Source organism: Opisthocomus hoazin, chromosome 11 (assembly GCF_030867145.1).
Source record: "Opisthocomus hoazin isolate bOpiHoa1 chromosome 11, bOpiHoa1.hap1, whole genome shotgun sequence".
Taxonomy (NCBI): Eukaryota; Metazoa; Chordata; class Aves; order Opisthocomiformes; family Opisthocomidae; genus Opisthocomus; species Opisthocomus hoazin.
Genome location: NC_134424.1, coordinates 6,130,521 through 6,145,940, shown reverse-complemented (window position 1 = coordinate 6,145,940; position 15,420 = coordinate 6,130,521). Strand labels below are relative to the sequence as shown.

At 47.9% G+C, this 15,420-nt stretch overlaps 1 protein-coding gene across 2 annotated transcripts in view; it reads right to left on the bottom strand.

Moving 5' to 3' along the window:
* Window positions 1–15,420, bottom strand: part of FRMD4B (FERM domain containing 4B) — a 135,849-nt gene that overhangs the window by 54,846 nt on the left and 65,583 nt on the right. For both annotated transcript variants that reach the window (XM_075432478.1, XM_075432477.1), the window contains exons 2-5: window positions 8,991–9,056; window positions 8,155–8,249; window positions 4,951–5,043; window positions 567–651 (exon numbers count right to left, since the gene is read on the bottom strand). In XM_075432478.1, coding sequence (XP_075288593.1) covers window positions 567–651; window positions 4,951–5,043; window positions 8,155–8,249; window positions 8,991–9,056 — 339 coding nt within the window. The remainder of the gene's footprint in view (window positions 1–566; window positions 652–4,950; window positions 5,044–8,154; window positions 8,250–8,990; window positions 9,057–15,420) is intronic.

The following is a 15,420-nucleotide window of genomic DNA, read 5'->3' as shown; positions in this document are numbered from 1 at the left end:
AAGCTTCTTCACCACAGAGTAAGTATAAAAAGTATTTTATTAAATGGTTTTGATTACTACTTTATAGGGTTTATTACTTTAATACTTCACTGAATTAAGGCAGAAAATCAGAGAACTAGGAACCAAGTTCACAGTGTAGGATCTTCCTCATGGGCCTTTTCTTCTTGAGACAAGTTTGACTCAAGATCAGTAAAGAGGTGCTCGCCTTGAGCCTTTGCTACGCAGTGTATAGAAGGATACGCCACTGAGACAGAGCCTACCTGCAAAGTTACAACCCAGATGTCAACTAACTTAAAATTTGAGTATTTAAGACTTATTTCAGTGCAGTGAGTACACAATGGGGCTGCAAACCCAGGACCAGGAAACCATGACCATCCTTAACAATTTGCTTGAAGCATCTCTCCCCCCCTTCACTTAAATACTGAAAGCACACCGAGATCTTAATACTTCATTAAGAACTAGAAATCAGACACAGCTGCTAGTGAGCCTGCAGGACTACGCAGGTGGTGGAGGAGCAATAAATGGGAGATGTACGACAAGAAGCTCCAGAGGATGCTGAGCCTTACCTGGTGTATGCAGGACTTAGCGTTCAGAAAGAACAGCTCAACTGTAGTTTTGTCCTTGAGAAAGGAAATGCTTTCAATGTAGAACCTGAAAATTAGAAAAAACCCAAACAAAACAGTTACTTTCTTGAATAGGTTTTATCTTCCCCCCAAATCACTTTATTTCCTCAATGTTTTGTTCTCTAGCACTAAAACGGCACAGCGGAACTACGAGCGACTGCACTTCATTTCCTGCCTCATAGGAAGGAACAAGCAGAGAGTCACGGGCTGAGAGCACAGAGGAACGACAAACTCCTTGTTCAACAGATCATAGATATCTGATGACTTTTCATCTCATTTGGACACCCTGTCAGACACTAAAGGAGCAAAGCCCATCCCTCCTATGCAGATAAAAGCCACAGAAGCAGAAAAAGTAACTCCAGACAGCACGTTGCAGGTCGGGAAGCCGGCCCGGCGTTGTGCTGGAGGAGAGGGGCTGGCAGCAGGACCATCTTTCCTCTGGGAGGAGAGAGCAGCCACAGGCTGAGAGCCATTAACTTCACTCCCTGCAAACAGGGACAAACAAAAAACCACATGAGCAATGCTTTGGGGTCACCTCCATCCCAGCGGGCACAGCCCCTGATGAGGAGTTTGCACGGGAGGGCTGCAACTGGCTCAGCCTTGCAGGTACAGCGCTCGCTGCCTTCCTCCACAGCCCGCCCCCAGCATCCTCTTCCCCAAGCGCAGAGGCACACACCAACAAAGCAATCCCATTACTGATTACTGTGGCACAGCCAAGGTTAGCAGGCTGGTCCCAGTTTGTCATAGAGCTACACCAAACATCAGGTATGCCACGGGCACTCTGCAGAATCGCACACAACCCGTCTGCGCGCTTCGCCGGCTCGCTCTGGGCGTCAAACCAAACAGCGCTGAGATGCCTTACGTGGTGCAGGAGAAACATCTATAATTTGAGGAGCGCAGAACTGCCGAGTCAGTTTAAAGAGAAACAAATTTGTGTGAACATGGTCCTGTCAATCCTCCTTTAGCTGGTCTGAAAGCAGGATACCCGTGCATTCAGGGTGAATGCGTTGGGTCCAGACTCTCCCACCCAACAGTAGGCACGTTTTTTCCCAGCCAAGCAAAGACTTGGGCCATCACTATCACTGCCCCAGCAGTACAGACCACACTGGGGCTTCTTAATGCCTTGCCTTTGATAGGAGAAGGGTTGGACAGTCAACACAGGGCATGCAGCCCACTCTGTTTATCAGAACCAGGCCAGTCCCTGCCGCAGCCCCATGGTGCTGCTAAGGCTCCTCAGCACCTCAAGCTCTGGCCACTGATGTCTTGGTGTGGAAGATGTGCATAGTGCTGGAAGAAGTCCACAGCAGCAGCATGGAGTGCACGGTAGGCAGCAGTAGAGCTAGCACCTGCTGCACTTGTTAGGAACATGTGCAGTGTTTATACTGTGATTTGAGACAAGACATTAAATAGTAATTGATTTAATATTTCACATTCCTACAGCACGTTCCATCAAATTAATTTTTAAGCACTCCCCAGAATAAGGAGATAATTCACCCATTTTACAGGCACGTAGCCTGTCCAAGCGGCAGACCCAAGCCCCGCAGCCTGCCCCAGACATTTGAAAGCCTATTTTACATTTCCATGACTCACCTTTCACCGAGAACTGTAGGACCCACAGGTATTTCCACCCGATATAATTTTTTCCCCCAACAGCTTTGCTGAACTTCAGTTTAAATACACTTCAGTGCTCCTTTCCAGAAAGGCAGAGCATCAGAGACCCAGAAGCCTTGCTCTTCATCCTTTCCTAACCAGCAGCCAGACTGGCTCTTCACAGCATGCACCTTCCTCAGCTTGCTAAAGCCTCCCTCCCTCCACTGCACCAAAAAGGTGATTTTCCTCAGCTAATGACCTCATTTGCATTTGCAGTTTCTTTCAACTAAGTGTCAGACATGGCTGACATCCTCCGAAGCAGGATAGTACCCCCGGCCCTGAAGAGATGTAGCTCCGAGTCACTGCTGGTACGGAGCAAGAGACTGCAGGATCTCTGGGCTTAGGGAGAGGGCACTGGGAAGGCGTTGTCGTCTGCCCCAGCCAGGTCTGCATGCTCTGTTTCTTCTGTGGTATAAGCTGTACGCTCTTATCACCACACTACAGATGGGGAACACTGGACCACAGAGATAAAGATGTTCAGGGGATGACAGGCCTGTTTGGTAACACCATAAAGTGTATGTTCTGCTTTTATTTCCGATGCTGTCAGCATCCTTGAAACTCGAATGACACTTGTAAGTCCTCTGTTTGCATTACAGAGCCCTTCACCAGCTGCCTGTACCATATGAAAACTTATGTGACTGGATGGAGTTACACCAGCTGAAGAAAAAAAAATCTGAAAGGATTTCATGTGTTTCATTTCTGAACAGCAAAAGCTCAGGGCCAAGGAGTTATGAACAAAAGCAGCGTCACAAGCAGGTATCTCGGATCCCCCCTTTTTCCAGTGTTGCTACTGGAAACAGTCCAGTGCAGTCCTGAAGGACACTGAGAACTGATGCTGGTGCACGTTTGCCACTGGTTATGAAGACAGGAGCTCAGGGCCCTGCCTCCTTATACCCACATCTCCAAAGTTGACACTGAAGCAGCTTTTGTTCTGCTTCCGGCTGTACCGATTTCAAGCGTGCGGAATCGTAGAACGCTTTGGGTTGGAAGGGGCCTTTAGAGGTCATCTAGCCCACCACCCCCTGCAGTGAGCAGGGACATCTTCAACAGGACCAGGACGCCTTGACCCTGCCGCAGCATCCACCACTGCCGGGTCACACAGGGCTGGAGCCCGTCCAGCCCAGGACCACGACAGCCAAGAGCCCGACTACACTTTTCTGTTCAAGCCACGGGCACACACAGCTGCAGCCGTGTACTTTGGCTCCTCTCATGGGAGCCTAATGAAGAAACAGGCTATGACACAACAAATGTGTTCACAGGAGATAAGTGTCCAAACTAACCACTCAAGGCATACACCACACAGCAAAGGCCTGGAGTCACCTGCTTGTCCAAAAAGTTGTAATAAAGAGCTGCAGGTTTTGAAGTGGCTTTTCTGCTGGAATATCTGTTCTCCACAGATCAGAAAGGTTCTATATTGCCAGTTGTTTCTGTATCCTCCTGCTCTGCTTCTCACTCACTGCCCACCTCCTTGGCTCCCCATTGCTTGTTTTGGATCTCACAACCCCAGAGCATTTCTTCAGGCTTAAAATTGGCTTCTACAAGTTGACCTTCCCAAGACCACTCCTCGCGCATTAACTCCTGCCCAGGTGCCTGCACACCCTGCCCTGCAGAGGACCATCTTGCAGAAAGGGCCAAGATGAACATTGCGAGCCAACAGCATTCATCCCAGCCAAAGAAATGCTCAAGTCATACGATTGCCTTCACAGCTTTCTTGAGCAGTCAGATTTTAGCTTCCCAGATCCTCAGCCACGGTGAATATATCGAAGAGCCCATCATCCCTTTTAAAATGGATTTTTTTTCTTTCTGTTAGAAGTGGGGAAGGGAAGAGAAGCTCTGAACCCCATCACAAATAAGCACATATTCAACAAAAACGAAGCGCCACTTGTTTGAACCATTCCCTCGATGACCAGAGTGCAGAGAAGATAGCGAGGTGATGGTGCCAACCGACCCAACTACACAAGAGGCTCTGCCTTGGAAGTGCTTCAAATAATTAAGCACACAAGGCATAAATTTACCAAGATATGAAAAGTGAATGAGGTCAGTCTGCTCTCATTTTCCGCACAGACTGTAAGGAAAACAAACTCCAGAGATATTAAGAATATGATGCTTGGTCTTTTCTGCCAGCACAGCTCTGTCTTGTAGGACATGGTTTTTGTCAGGCCCTTAACCAACACAGCCTTGCCAGCAAAAGCCCTAAAGTAATGCAATTACACTGGCCAAAAATCATCACTTTGCCAGGGATTTTATTCTCTCCTGGGGACTGGCTTAAGCTGTGTGAGCAAAGAAGCCATCAGCAATCCCTTTCATGTACAGACAACATTTAAGTAAACGTAAGAAAATATAACTATGATTGTTTAAACAAACTATATTAAAATTTAGCATGACTAAAGACAAGTCAGGCAAAAAAGATATTTAAAATACAGGGTTTTAAACAAAAAACCCTAGGAACAATGTCCTAGTAACAGTTTAAAAAGAAGCAGGTTCCAAACTACTTTATTTCATAGTTAAATACAAAAGAGACCAACACTTATCCAGGACCTAATCGCCTTCTAAAAATAATACATTGCTTTGACATTTATTTCCTTTACCAAGCCCGTAATCAGTTCTTTTAAACAAAAACCCCTGGAGATAAACAAACCCAAGTGGTAATGTTTTCTTTGTGGAAACAATTACTCACCTAACAGCAAAGTACAAAGTTGCCGGGCCTGGTTTCTTGGGCAAGTCATGGTCCAGGACTCGGTGATCCAGCTGCAGCCAGACGCTCTGACCTCTGCGGGCACACGTGGGGAGGTGGTTAAAAACGGGGATGGGAAATACAGAAACGGGGTCTTTGCAGTGCTCATGTTTACTCCAAATGTTACTTTAAAAAGCGCAAGATTCAGCTCTGAGGCAGGCAAACATCACATTATTTCCTTTTTTCCTAACTTTCAGATTTTGATGTCGTTCACTTTTGGAAGGCAGAGAACACTCTTTGCAGTTTTATTTTAAGCACAAAAGTCATAGCATAGCACCCCCAAAAAATCAAATATCATTGAAATAACCCCTCTGTTGCTATAGCTAGGGACACTTCCATTGACTTCTCAGGTCTAGTGGGGGGATGTGATCCATAGCAGAGGCTGGACCCTGGACTACAGCAGAAATGGGTCTGATCCTTTGCTTCATGGGGACCGCTCAGCTCTGCTGCCACATCCCCCTGCTCCTGTCCTGCACCGTCCCCAGTCCCAGTGTGACATAAAACCCCGTTTCGGAGCAGAGGGCTTTCCCCCAGGCACACTCATTTAACAAGGCAGGTGTATAAAACGCAGCAGCTTCTCCAACCGAAATGGGAAGGAAGCCAGAAAGCAAATAAAAATCCCCCAGACCCCACTGACCCCCCTCCGGACCCTGGGGGAGCACAGGAGGCTGGGGCTGCCCCGAAAGGCTGGGGCATGGGTGCCCTCCAGAGGCCACACGCTCCCTCCCAGCACCCAAGGCAGCCTCCGGAGTCCCACGGGTGTTTCTGGGGATGCCAACAGCTTTCGGGGTAATCCCCTGGCAGCACTTAAAAGCTCACCGTGAGGGAGCGTCAGCAACCAAGAACCTCCAGAAGAATTTCATGGCAGCTGTTCTGGGGGAGGAAAATAATAAGCCAAGTGCATACAGCATCCTCAAGGGATTTACAGAAGAGCTGGAAGAAAGCATTTTCCAACACTTGAAAGGACAAGGATGGGGCAAATACATTCTAGGGAGAGCCCAGGAGGAGAGTGGCTGGTAAAAAGAACAGTGCTGCAGTCAGGGCCCTGGAGTGAGCCGCTCCCCCCAGCTCCGTGGACACCAGCCCTTTCCCTGGGACCAGTCCTGCCCCCAAAGATGGGCACTGCCTTGGCAGGGTGGCGCCAAACATGGCTCCAACGTGATTTGCAGGTGAAGGCTTCAACCCAGGACACCATAAAAAGCAGCAATAGAGAACAGCAGAGACTTAATATTATTCCCATTAGACAAGAACAGGTTTGTTCAGGGTAGGTACTAGTGTACAAGTCCATTTTTCCCCCCTACTCTAAGCAGTTTTGCTCTAGCTTTTTTGGGGACCCAAAGGGAACTCCTCTGGAGATGCTGACCCCTCCAGGGAGCAGAGTCCTGCCTGCAGGTTTCAGTCCCGCACCCAGCAGAAGCATTTCAGTGCAACACTGACAGATGAGTCCAAACACTGAGATTTCAGTTAACCCTGCTGACTCCAGATTAATACCACGGAAGGAGATCTCCCCTGGCGCTCCACAGCCTGGCCACAGCATCTCACTCAGCCTGGCAGTGGAGGATGGCAGGGGATGGGTATCAGCAGCGTCACACTGCACCCGCCACACACTCAGAATCACAGAATGGTCGGGGTTGGAAGGGACCTCTGTGGGTCACCCAGTCCAACCCTCCTGCTGAAGCAGGGTCGCCTACAGCAGACTGCAGAGGACCTTGTCTTGAATATCTCCAGAGAAGAAGACTCCACAACCTCCCTGGGCAGCCTTTCCAGTGCTCCGTCACCCTCAGAGGGAAGAAGTTCTTCCTCCTGTTCACACGGAACTTCCTGTGCTTCAGTTTGTGCCCATTGCCCCTTGTCCTGTCGCTGGGCACCACTGAAAAAGAGTTTGGCCCCATCCTCCTGACACCTGCCCTTGAGATATTTGTAAGCATATATTAGGTCCCCTTGCAGCCTTCTCTTCTTCAGGCTGAACAAGCCCAATCATAGAACAGTTTGGGTTGGAAGGGACCTTTTAAAGACTATCTAGTCCAATCCCCCTGCAATGAGCAGGGACATCTTCAACCAGATCAGATTGCTCAGACCCCCATCCAACCTGACCTAGGATGTTTCCAGGGATGGGGCATCTCCCTCCTCCCTCGGCAACCTGTGCCAGGGTTTCACCATCCTCACCTTCAAAAATTTCTTCCTTAAATTTAGTCTAAATCTACTCATCCCTTAGTTTAAAACCGTTACCCCTTGTCCTATGGTTACACACCTTACTAGAAAGTTTGTCCTCATCTTTCTGACAAGCCCCCTATCAGTACTGGAAGGGGCAATCAGATCTCCCTGCAGCCATCTCTTCTCCAGGCTGAACAGCCCCAGCTCTCCCAGCCTTTCCTCCCAGCAGAAGGGTTCCAGCCCTCAGATCATTGCTGGGGCCTCCTCTGGCCCCGCTCCCACAGCTCCAGCTCTGTCCTGTGCCGAGGGCTCCAGAGCTGGACGCAGGACTCCCGAGGGGTCTCAGCAGAGCGGGGCAGAGGGGCAGAATCCCCTCCCTCAATCTGCTGGCCGCTTGCAATAGCCCAGCTGCTGAGACGAAAGGGCTGTGCATTCGGAGCACATTCTGCTTTTGAAGCTCTTTTTGGTGGCTGCAGAATAGCTTGGATACCTAAAAGTAATAGGGAAGCTAGAGGAAAATTGTTTACGAGAAGGACTAACTTCATATTTCACTGCTGTTAGGGAAGTTTGCATTTAAAAGACTCAATAATACCTTTGAGATTAAAGTGCAAAGCAACAGGGGCAATTCATTTTGAAAATAAATGCAAAACCTTTTTGTTGTTACTAGAAGTGCAGAGTAGGAAAGCTGAGGGTGTTCACATGGGAAATTATCACTGAATGAATTTTTTTCACCCTGTGAGACAAACATGACAAGTGGAAGCATCAGGAAGGTATTTTACAAGTATTCTCTGATTTGTGCCTGGAAGATATTTTCCAAATATTATCTGGCTTGTGCCTTCCCCTTTCTGCAGCCAAGCAGCACAAGCACAAGGTAGGAAAACCTTTCTTCAAAAGAAAGTCATTTTTCCATGACGCTGAGCTGCCACGGTGTTGGGGATAGGTTTCACATTGCAATAATCACACAGCTGTTTAAAAATAAATGAACATACTTACGTATCATCTATAAACGTTATCCCAAAATACTCCTTTTCTTTCAGGTTGAAGTGTGAGGCCACCAAATCCAGTAATTCCCGAGACAAAAGTTTGGGCTATTGAAAGAATAAAAATAATTTAATTCATTTTAGTCCAAGATTTTAAGTATATAATAAAAAATTTCTCTGCAAACACTGACACTTAAGTACACACAGCCAAGTTAAAACCCTGTTGTATAACCCGATGCAGAAGTGGCTCCATCGGACTCGAGGCAGCCGGATTCGGCGTCTCCGTGGAGCTGCACGGGGCACGCGGAGCATGGAGAGGCCATTGTGTACTTAGCCCCCGACACTAAGCTGAAGTGCATGGACCAACTGCTGCTTCTCTCTTTCCAGGGGTGAAAGGCAGCAGCTCAGGCTTTCCTGCACTTACAGCAGGAGGGATTTTTCAATTAAGAAAATATTGTGTACTAGAGGATCTCATGCTTTGGGTTCTGTTATGGGAATAAGACACATCCCCAAGAAATACAGACTTTTTTTCTAATCTAAATTACAAAAAACACCACCATGAGGGGCAGGTTTAATACACTTTATGGATTTTGGCAAAAGCAGATGAAAAGCTAAGTGCAGAACCGATAGCAGATATTTTGCCCACTGTGCACCGTCCAGGGGAAACCCTCCTGCTACTTCAGGTCTGGGGAGGGGCGAGCCTGAAAGCATGCCCGTTTATTCCACTTCTGTGAGTTGTTCTAGTAAGAAATACAACTTTTCTTCAAAGATCACTTATACTTCTGCCTCCAATTGCACTGCTAAAAAAAATAAGCTGAAATATGGTGCCCAGAAGAGAGGGGTCTGTACCTGAACCAGCAGCTCCAGGTTCCTGTCATCGAGGAGATGCACCTGGCAGTGCCGGCCCTCTGTCATCTGCAAAGACAGCAACACAGCCCCGTGAGGACGGGCAGGATCAGTCCGCACCTTGCCTGGCATGCACAGGCCCACGCGTGGCTCGGCAGCAAGGGCAGCGTGCAGCCAGTGTCAGTCTGCACTGATAAGGGAACCGACTCCGCACCGGAGCTGAGCGTCCTTCTCCAAGGACTCGGTCTGGGGAGCTGCCTCAGCGCTCCCATCAACTTCCTACCAGCATTAACGGTGCTTAGCAGCACTCAGGATCAAATAAAAGTGACAATGCTGCGAGAATTTAATGAGAGGATGAGCCAGCCTGGCTCGTATTGCAGCCGCAAGGAGCAGCAGCAATGGCCTTTTGCTCCGGTGAGGACCCATGAAACCCCCACCTATCCAACCCTCCCTGCAGACAGGTCAGCCCAAGTTCGGTCCCTTGGCAGAGGACCTGGTCTCCAGTCTAGATGGAGTCTCTACCAGAACATTAATGCTCTCACTTGCATAACTTTTCACAAGCATTAGAAGTCATCACCTCCACAGGATTCTTATGTAGGTGGCTGCACATGCCAGGACAGGTGCTTGAAGCGAATGATTAAGAAAAGGACAAGCTCTGCAACCTCTGACATTATATCTGGACCACTCATTTTATGTCACATTTATCTCTCGCAAACAACTTATCTTCCTCTCTAAGAGGACAGCAATTCAGAAATAGTTGCACATTAGGACCTTTTACTGTCTGCCCTCTGAAATCTAATACATTTCCACAAAAGTTTTAACATAATTTAAAATCTGTTCTAATTCTGGACCTCTCGCCGGCTTTGGCGAGGACTGGCTTTGCAGCAGTCTCCGGGTGAGAGCTGATGAAGGAAACCTGGCTTTTGTATTTATTCTCCTAGTCTCAGAGTAACTCATTTTCCTGACAGCACAAGCTTCTCGCAGACTATAAATTTGAGCTGTGAGCAGAGGCCGAGGGTGGTTTGCTTAGATAGGGGCTCCCAGGGGGATTTAGCAGCAACACAGTGGTTTCTCCTTTCACATCCCTCTGGCTCCGCAGAGATGGGGACACGGACAGGGCTGAACTCTACAGCCACCAGCACCCCCTCATCACCTCCTGCCCCAAGATGCCGCACATTCAAACCTTATATAGGCTCAAAAATACATATAATTTATAGCCAGTGGCAGTATAACCGAAAAGAGACCTCCTGCCTCCCCCAGCGCTGCCCCCGTTTCAAGGGACAGTGGTTTGCACAGCCAGGGCTGCCGAGCCACAGCCTCTTCTGTCACCAGTCAGCCTGTTTCAGCTGTAAGAAGCCAAATTAACAATGCTGTATTGTTTCATCTAATTGAGCTCATTTTGACCAAAACCCAGGAGGGATCCCCCTCCTGAAGAGCTCTGTGAGCAGGTCAGAGATGAGCGTCTGCAGGCACAGCTCTGTCTGGTGTCCAGGAAAACGGGGCTACAGCATCACACTGGTGGCACCAGCACTGGCAATTCAACACGTATCATCACATCGCTCACCAAAACAGCAATACTGGTAAAGAGACTGTTTGCAGAGCGAGTCTAGCTGAAAGAAATCCCTTCTTTTGAATTTCTCCTACTGCTACAAATGTAAATTTGTACAGAAGTGCCAGATGAAGAGTGACCTGTTGTGCATGCAGAGGTGCGGAGCAGAGGCTGCAGTGTCTCAGAGACAGCAGCGATGTCCTCCACGCACCCCTCGGAGCTGCACCAGCCCCGTGCCCTGCACTCCCAGCAAGGCAGCACTTCCAGCATTGTATCCTTCGGGTTTTGGAAGCAAAGCTGCAGCATCCCAGTTCCAGCTTCCAGCGCGCTCCCTGCTCACCAAACACACCGCCCGGAGTCCTTAAATCCATTACGATCTGATCAGGGGTCCATTTGCTCCCGAGAGCTGAAGGTCTGCCATGGCGCATTCATAAACAAGTTGCATGTTACCATCAATTAATCATCTCATCAGCGCACCCTTCAAGGTGGTGCATATTCCTGGCTCACACATACTGTTACCAATCGCCCCTGTTGCGAAGTGTCTGATCCAATAGTGTTTTTAAATCATTTCCCATCTGTTGCTCTGAGATAGCACAAGGGTTGCCATTATTTAACTGCTAGCTGCTTTAGCTTTCACCCTGTGAAGTCACATTAATCACTTCTGACTATTTTAATTGCTTCGGCTGTCTATTGTTAAGTAAAAAAGGTTTCTATTATAGCAAACACATCCACAAAGCCTGGTGCTGAGGAGAAAGGAAGGTTGCCGGGATGATTAAAACATAAAAGAAATACCAACCACAAGCTGTGCTTCTATTCAGCTATCCAAGCTAATTGCAAAGCACCTTAAAAGTAATTAAACCTCATGACACCCCTGAAGATATACAAGATATAATTATCCCCGATTTTATCAACGAGAAAAAAAATGTAGAGTCACAGCTTAGAAGTCTGATTTACAGATATAGGATACAGGTAACATTTAGTACCTGAGTCTCCAGGAATCTCATCTCAGAAGCCATACAGCTACTTCCCACAGTACTGGAAAGCTCAGCCCAGAAGTTGCAGAAGATGCCAGGTTATTCACTGACAAAGCACCATGAAATGCTATTCCTGTGGGAAACCTGTTGGCTCCCACACACATCCCCAGAGCTCGATGTGGCCATGGGCTCGTGTCACTCCAGGAACACTCTGCTGTGTGAAGGTACGTGACAACAACATCCAGGGCCACGCAGTGTCTGCTGATGCCTATAGCTCAAGGAAGAGGGAGGGTCCGGAGCCCTTTCTACCTGCTCCCTTGCACTGCTCTGTCCCCCTAGCCCACGCATGCACGCCTGAGGGCTACATCCCAGCTAAGATGCCTTCTCCAGCTGGGCTGAGACACACAACACGGATACTCACTGTATGGCACCACAGCCCAGTCAAGGAACACAAATCTGCTGGGGCAACTACCAGCTCAGCATTTGCAGGCTCTGATCCCTAAACAAAGCGGTGTTAACTAGGACAGTCCAAACACCAGCCCTCACCCTCCTCTTGCAGACCCAAAGCTTCAGCAACCAGCACCCTGGTTTCTGCAGCTGTGCAAGAGCTCACTCCAAGTATCCCCACCCCATTCCTGATGGGGCAGAGCACTGCTCTTGGCTTATTCCATACTTAAAAACACAGCCAGAAGCAATTCACTCTCAATTACTGTTGCAGAGCAACTCAAGCCCATCCTCCATCAGGAATGTCACCCACCAGATACCACCTCCAGAAGACAACTCTGCTCACATGGAGCTTCCCCCCTGTGCAGACAGCGCTCCTGTTTACAAGACAGTACTCACAGTTTCCAAGCCTCATTCATACAGGGAGCAGGACCAAAAGCTTGAGAGGCTATCGCAGCCACAGGACCATCTCATAAGCCTCAATTACCTTCCCTGGGTCCTGTATTGTCACAGCACAGCAACGCAGAGGTGTAACATCACTGTGGTGCAGCAATGCCCCAACACAGGCATCAACGGTCTAGTCCTCTCCTCTTGCCTGAAGAGCTGGGGGGCTTCAATAAAAGGACTTCACCAGCACAGCATCATAGGACATACCCAAGATTTTGGCTATGGAAGAGTACCTCCAGCTCAGCGACCACAGACCCCTGAGCTCCTGGAGTCAAAATAACAAAGGACTCGTTTTTAACTCTCCCAATGACACCGGTGTGATTTATTTCCCCGCAGCACATCCGCTCGCAGGCCTGCTTCCTCAGGCTCTGGGAAGGGACCCATGTTTGACTCCCCAGCTCTCGGGGCACTGGGCTCCTCCTCATCAGAGACCCAGCACCCAGGAGCTCCTTGCAGATACATTTTCATCTTTAATTCAGTACGCCTTGCTCATCTGAACAATGTAATTGATTTTCTATGTAGTTGGACCAATCCATCATAGGATGAGCACAGCTGTCTGGCTCAGTTAAGGGGTGGCGTGATGCACATGTCTGTTTTCAGCTTATTCTCATTGATTTTGCGTTGTCTGGACAAATGAATAATTTTGTTATATTTTCGCAACAACTCCGAGTTGGTTTTTTAGCAGTTATTTTTGAAAGTGTGCTAATATTTAAGCTATTATCCAGTAGAAAAAGTAGCAGCATAAAATTCATTAACTACCTCTGTATTTCATCAAATTTCCAATAGGAAATTAGTGGAGCAACATAATGCACAACATCACTTTTGGCAAAACCGTACTGAGGTACAGCGATGCTGGATTCTTATTTTTTCCTCAAAGTCACTCATATGCTCTGTGCACAAGCAAGCAATAAAAACTCCAACGTGGAGAGGAATGAAAAGGAGGACAAACACCCTTCAGTGTAATATCTCGGCATCGCTGCCTTTCTGCAGCCCTCCTAACTTACAGGCAGCGGGCTTTCAGCAAGAAGCTGATTTACCCAGATCTTCAATGAAAAAGGAAGATAAGGGGGAGAAACACACAGTTCTCAATCTCCATGTGTGGAAATTAAAGCACAGGGTGAGATTGTAATCCTGAACAGCAGGTTAAAGTGTTCAGAAAGGTTTAATATAGCCCGGAAAAAACCCCCATTTTTCTTCCATCTAACTTAAGATAAAAATTAAGAAATTCTCCACTTAAAACCATGCAGGCAGATTTTCCAAAGCATCACTCCTTTAAAAAACAAGGCAGAGAGAAAAAGCCTATTTCTTGGTTACTTAAACCAATTCACTGCGATATCCTGAATGTTTATTTGGGGAAAAAACTCAAAACATATGCAGGATATTTATGCTATTTCTCTTCAGCAGAAACATCCTCCCTATTCGAAGCTGCTTGTTACACGCAATATTTTTAGACATCCATGTGTCATCCAGTTAGGAAAAAATAAGAAAAAGAAAAAAGTAATTAGACACAGTGTAAACAGGAAACCTCAAAAAAACTTCAGCCAAAAAAAAGCTGACAGAACAACATATCTCCTGAAGCACAGCTCAGCAATGGGAAATCGTGAAGGGTTCAGCTGTAGAAGCGACCCAAATATGCTGCACTCCCTCCAGCCCAGGTTCCACCTCCCAGAACTGGGCAAATTACACAGACATCGCCTGGCATAGCTGGCCATATCTGTTACTGACTCCTATTTTTAAGCCTTTTTTGTTTTAAGAAGATCTGGAGCCTTTGCTACTAGGGAAAGCAAAAAAAGCCCCAAACCCTAACAACTCTGGCCAGAGAGATTTATACATAAGCTACACAAAACCGAGAAAGCTGGGAGCTGTTTCTGCCATCAAAATGCTCCGAGATCTGCACGTGCATCCCAGCTGCTCTCATTTGGGAGAAGCCATGCACACACCACTGGGTAACTGCAACCTGCCTGGGGACAGGATGGCTGTGCCAGGGTCCTGCACCCACGTAAGCACGCATTGCTGCTGGAAGCTTTAAAACCACCTCTCCACCCAGTGAGGCTTCACATCTTTAATACCCCAGACTCCACAAGAGATCTTTTCGAAGCAGCAAAGCTCTCCCCCCAGCTCTCCTCCTCCCTCCCTCTCACAACAAGCCCTTTTGCCCAGGCGTGGGTGTCACCAGGCACCCGCAGCAGCTCTGCCTGGAGAACACCCGAGTGTGACACTGGGTCCAGCTGCACTGAACTGCGTGTGTTATTTCCATAATCTCCTCGCAGGGGAACCACGTGAAATTCAGCTTCACTGGCAGGTGAGTAAACTCCAGAAGATATTTTACAGGCAGAAAAAACCCTGCACTGATGCATCCAGCGATGACCGAGAAAGGGGAACCATTTTCACTAAGTAAACAGCTGGCACACGAAGCCTTAAACCTGCAGCTTTAAAAGTGAGAGACTGGACTGCGGTGCATCATTAGAACACAGACTGTAAAAGCCAGATCATTTAATTCCTGAAACAGGCACATCACGGTGGCTCAGAGCGCTGAAATCATATGGGTAACAAAACCCAAAAGAGCAGTATTCCCACTCACAAGGTGCACGTGGTCCCTTGGTCACTTAGACCCAACCTCCACAAAATCTGTGGCTTGGGAGTCCCCAGACCCTGCTGTCCTGCTTTTGCCCGGGGACTCCACAGCAGCCGCGCTGCTTTGCAGGTGCAGGAACCCAGAGAACCAGCCTTGCACTTAAGAGAATTTCATCCCAAAATCCCTACCTGAGCTGCAGTTAGCCAGACATAAAGCATCACCCATAATTTCCTGTAAAGATTGTGGTGTTTTTTTTCCCCAAACCTCCCTTCTGTAACTCATAAGCCTGTAAGAGATTTCAAAGCTTAATACTGAAGCCCCTACAATGACCTCAGATTTTCATCAGCATTTTCCTTCAGTCCTGAAGGCATTTAGGATCAGATACTCAGCTGCCTCAGATCAGCACTGTTTCATTGACTTTGATACAACCGGCTGGCTTATGCC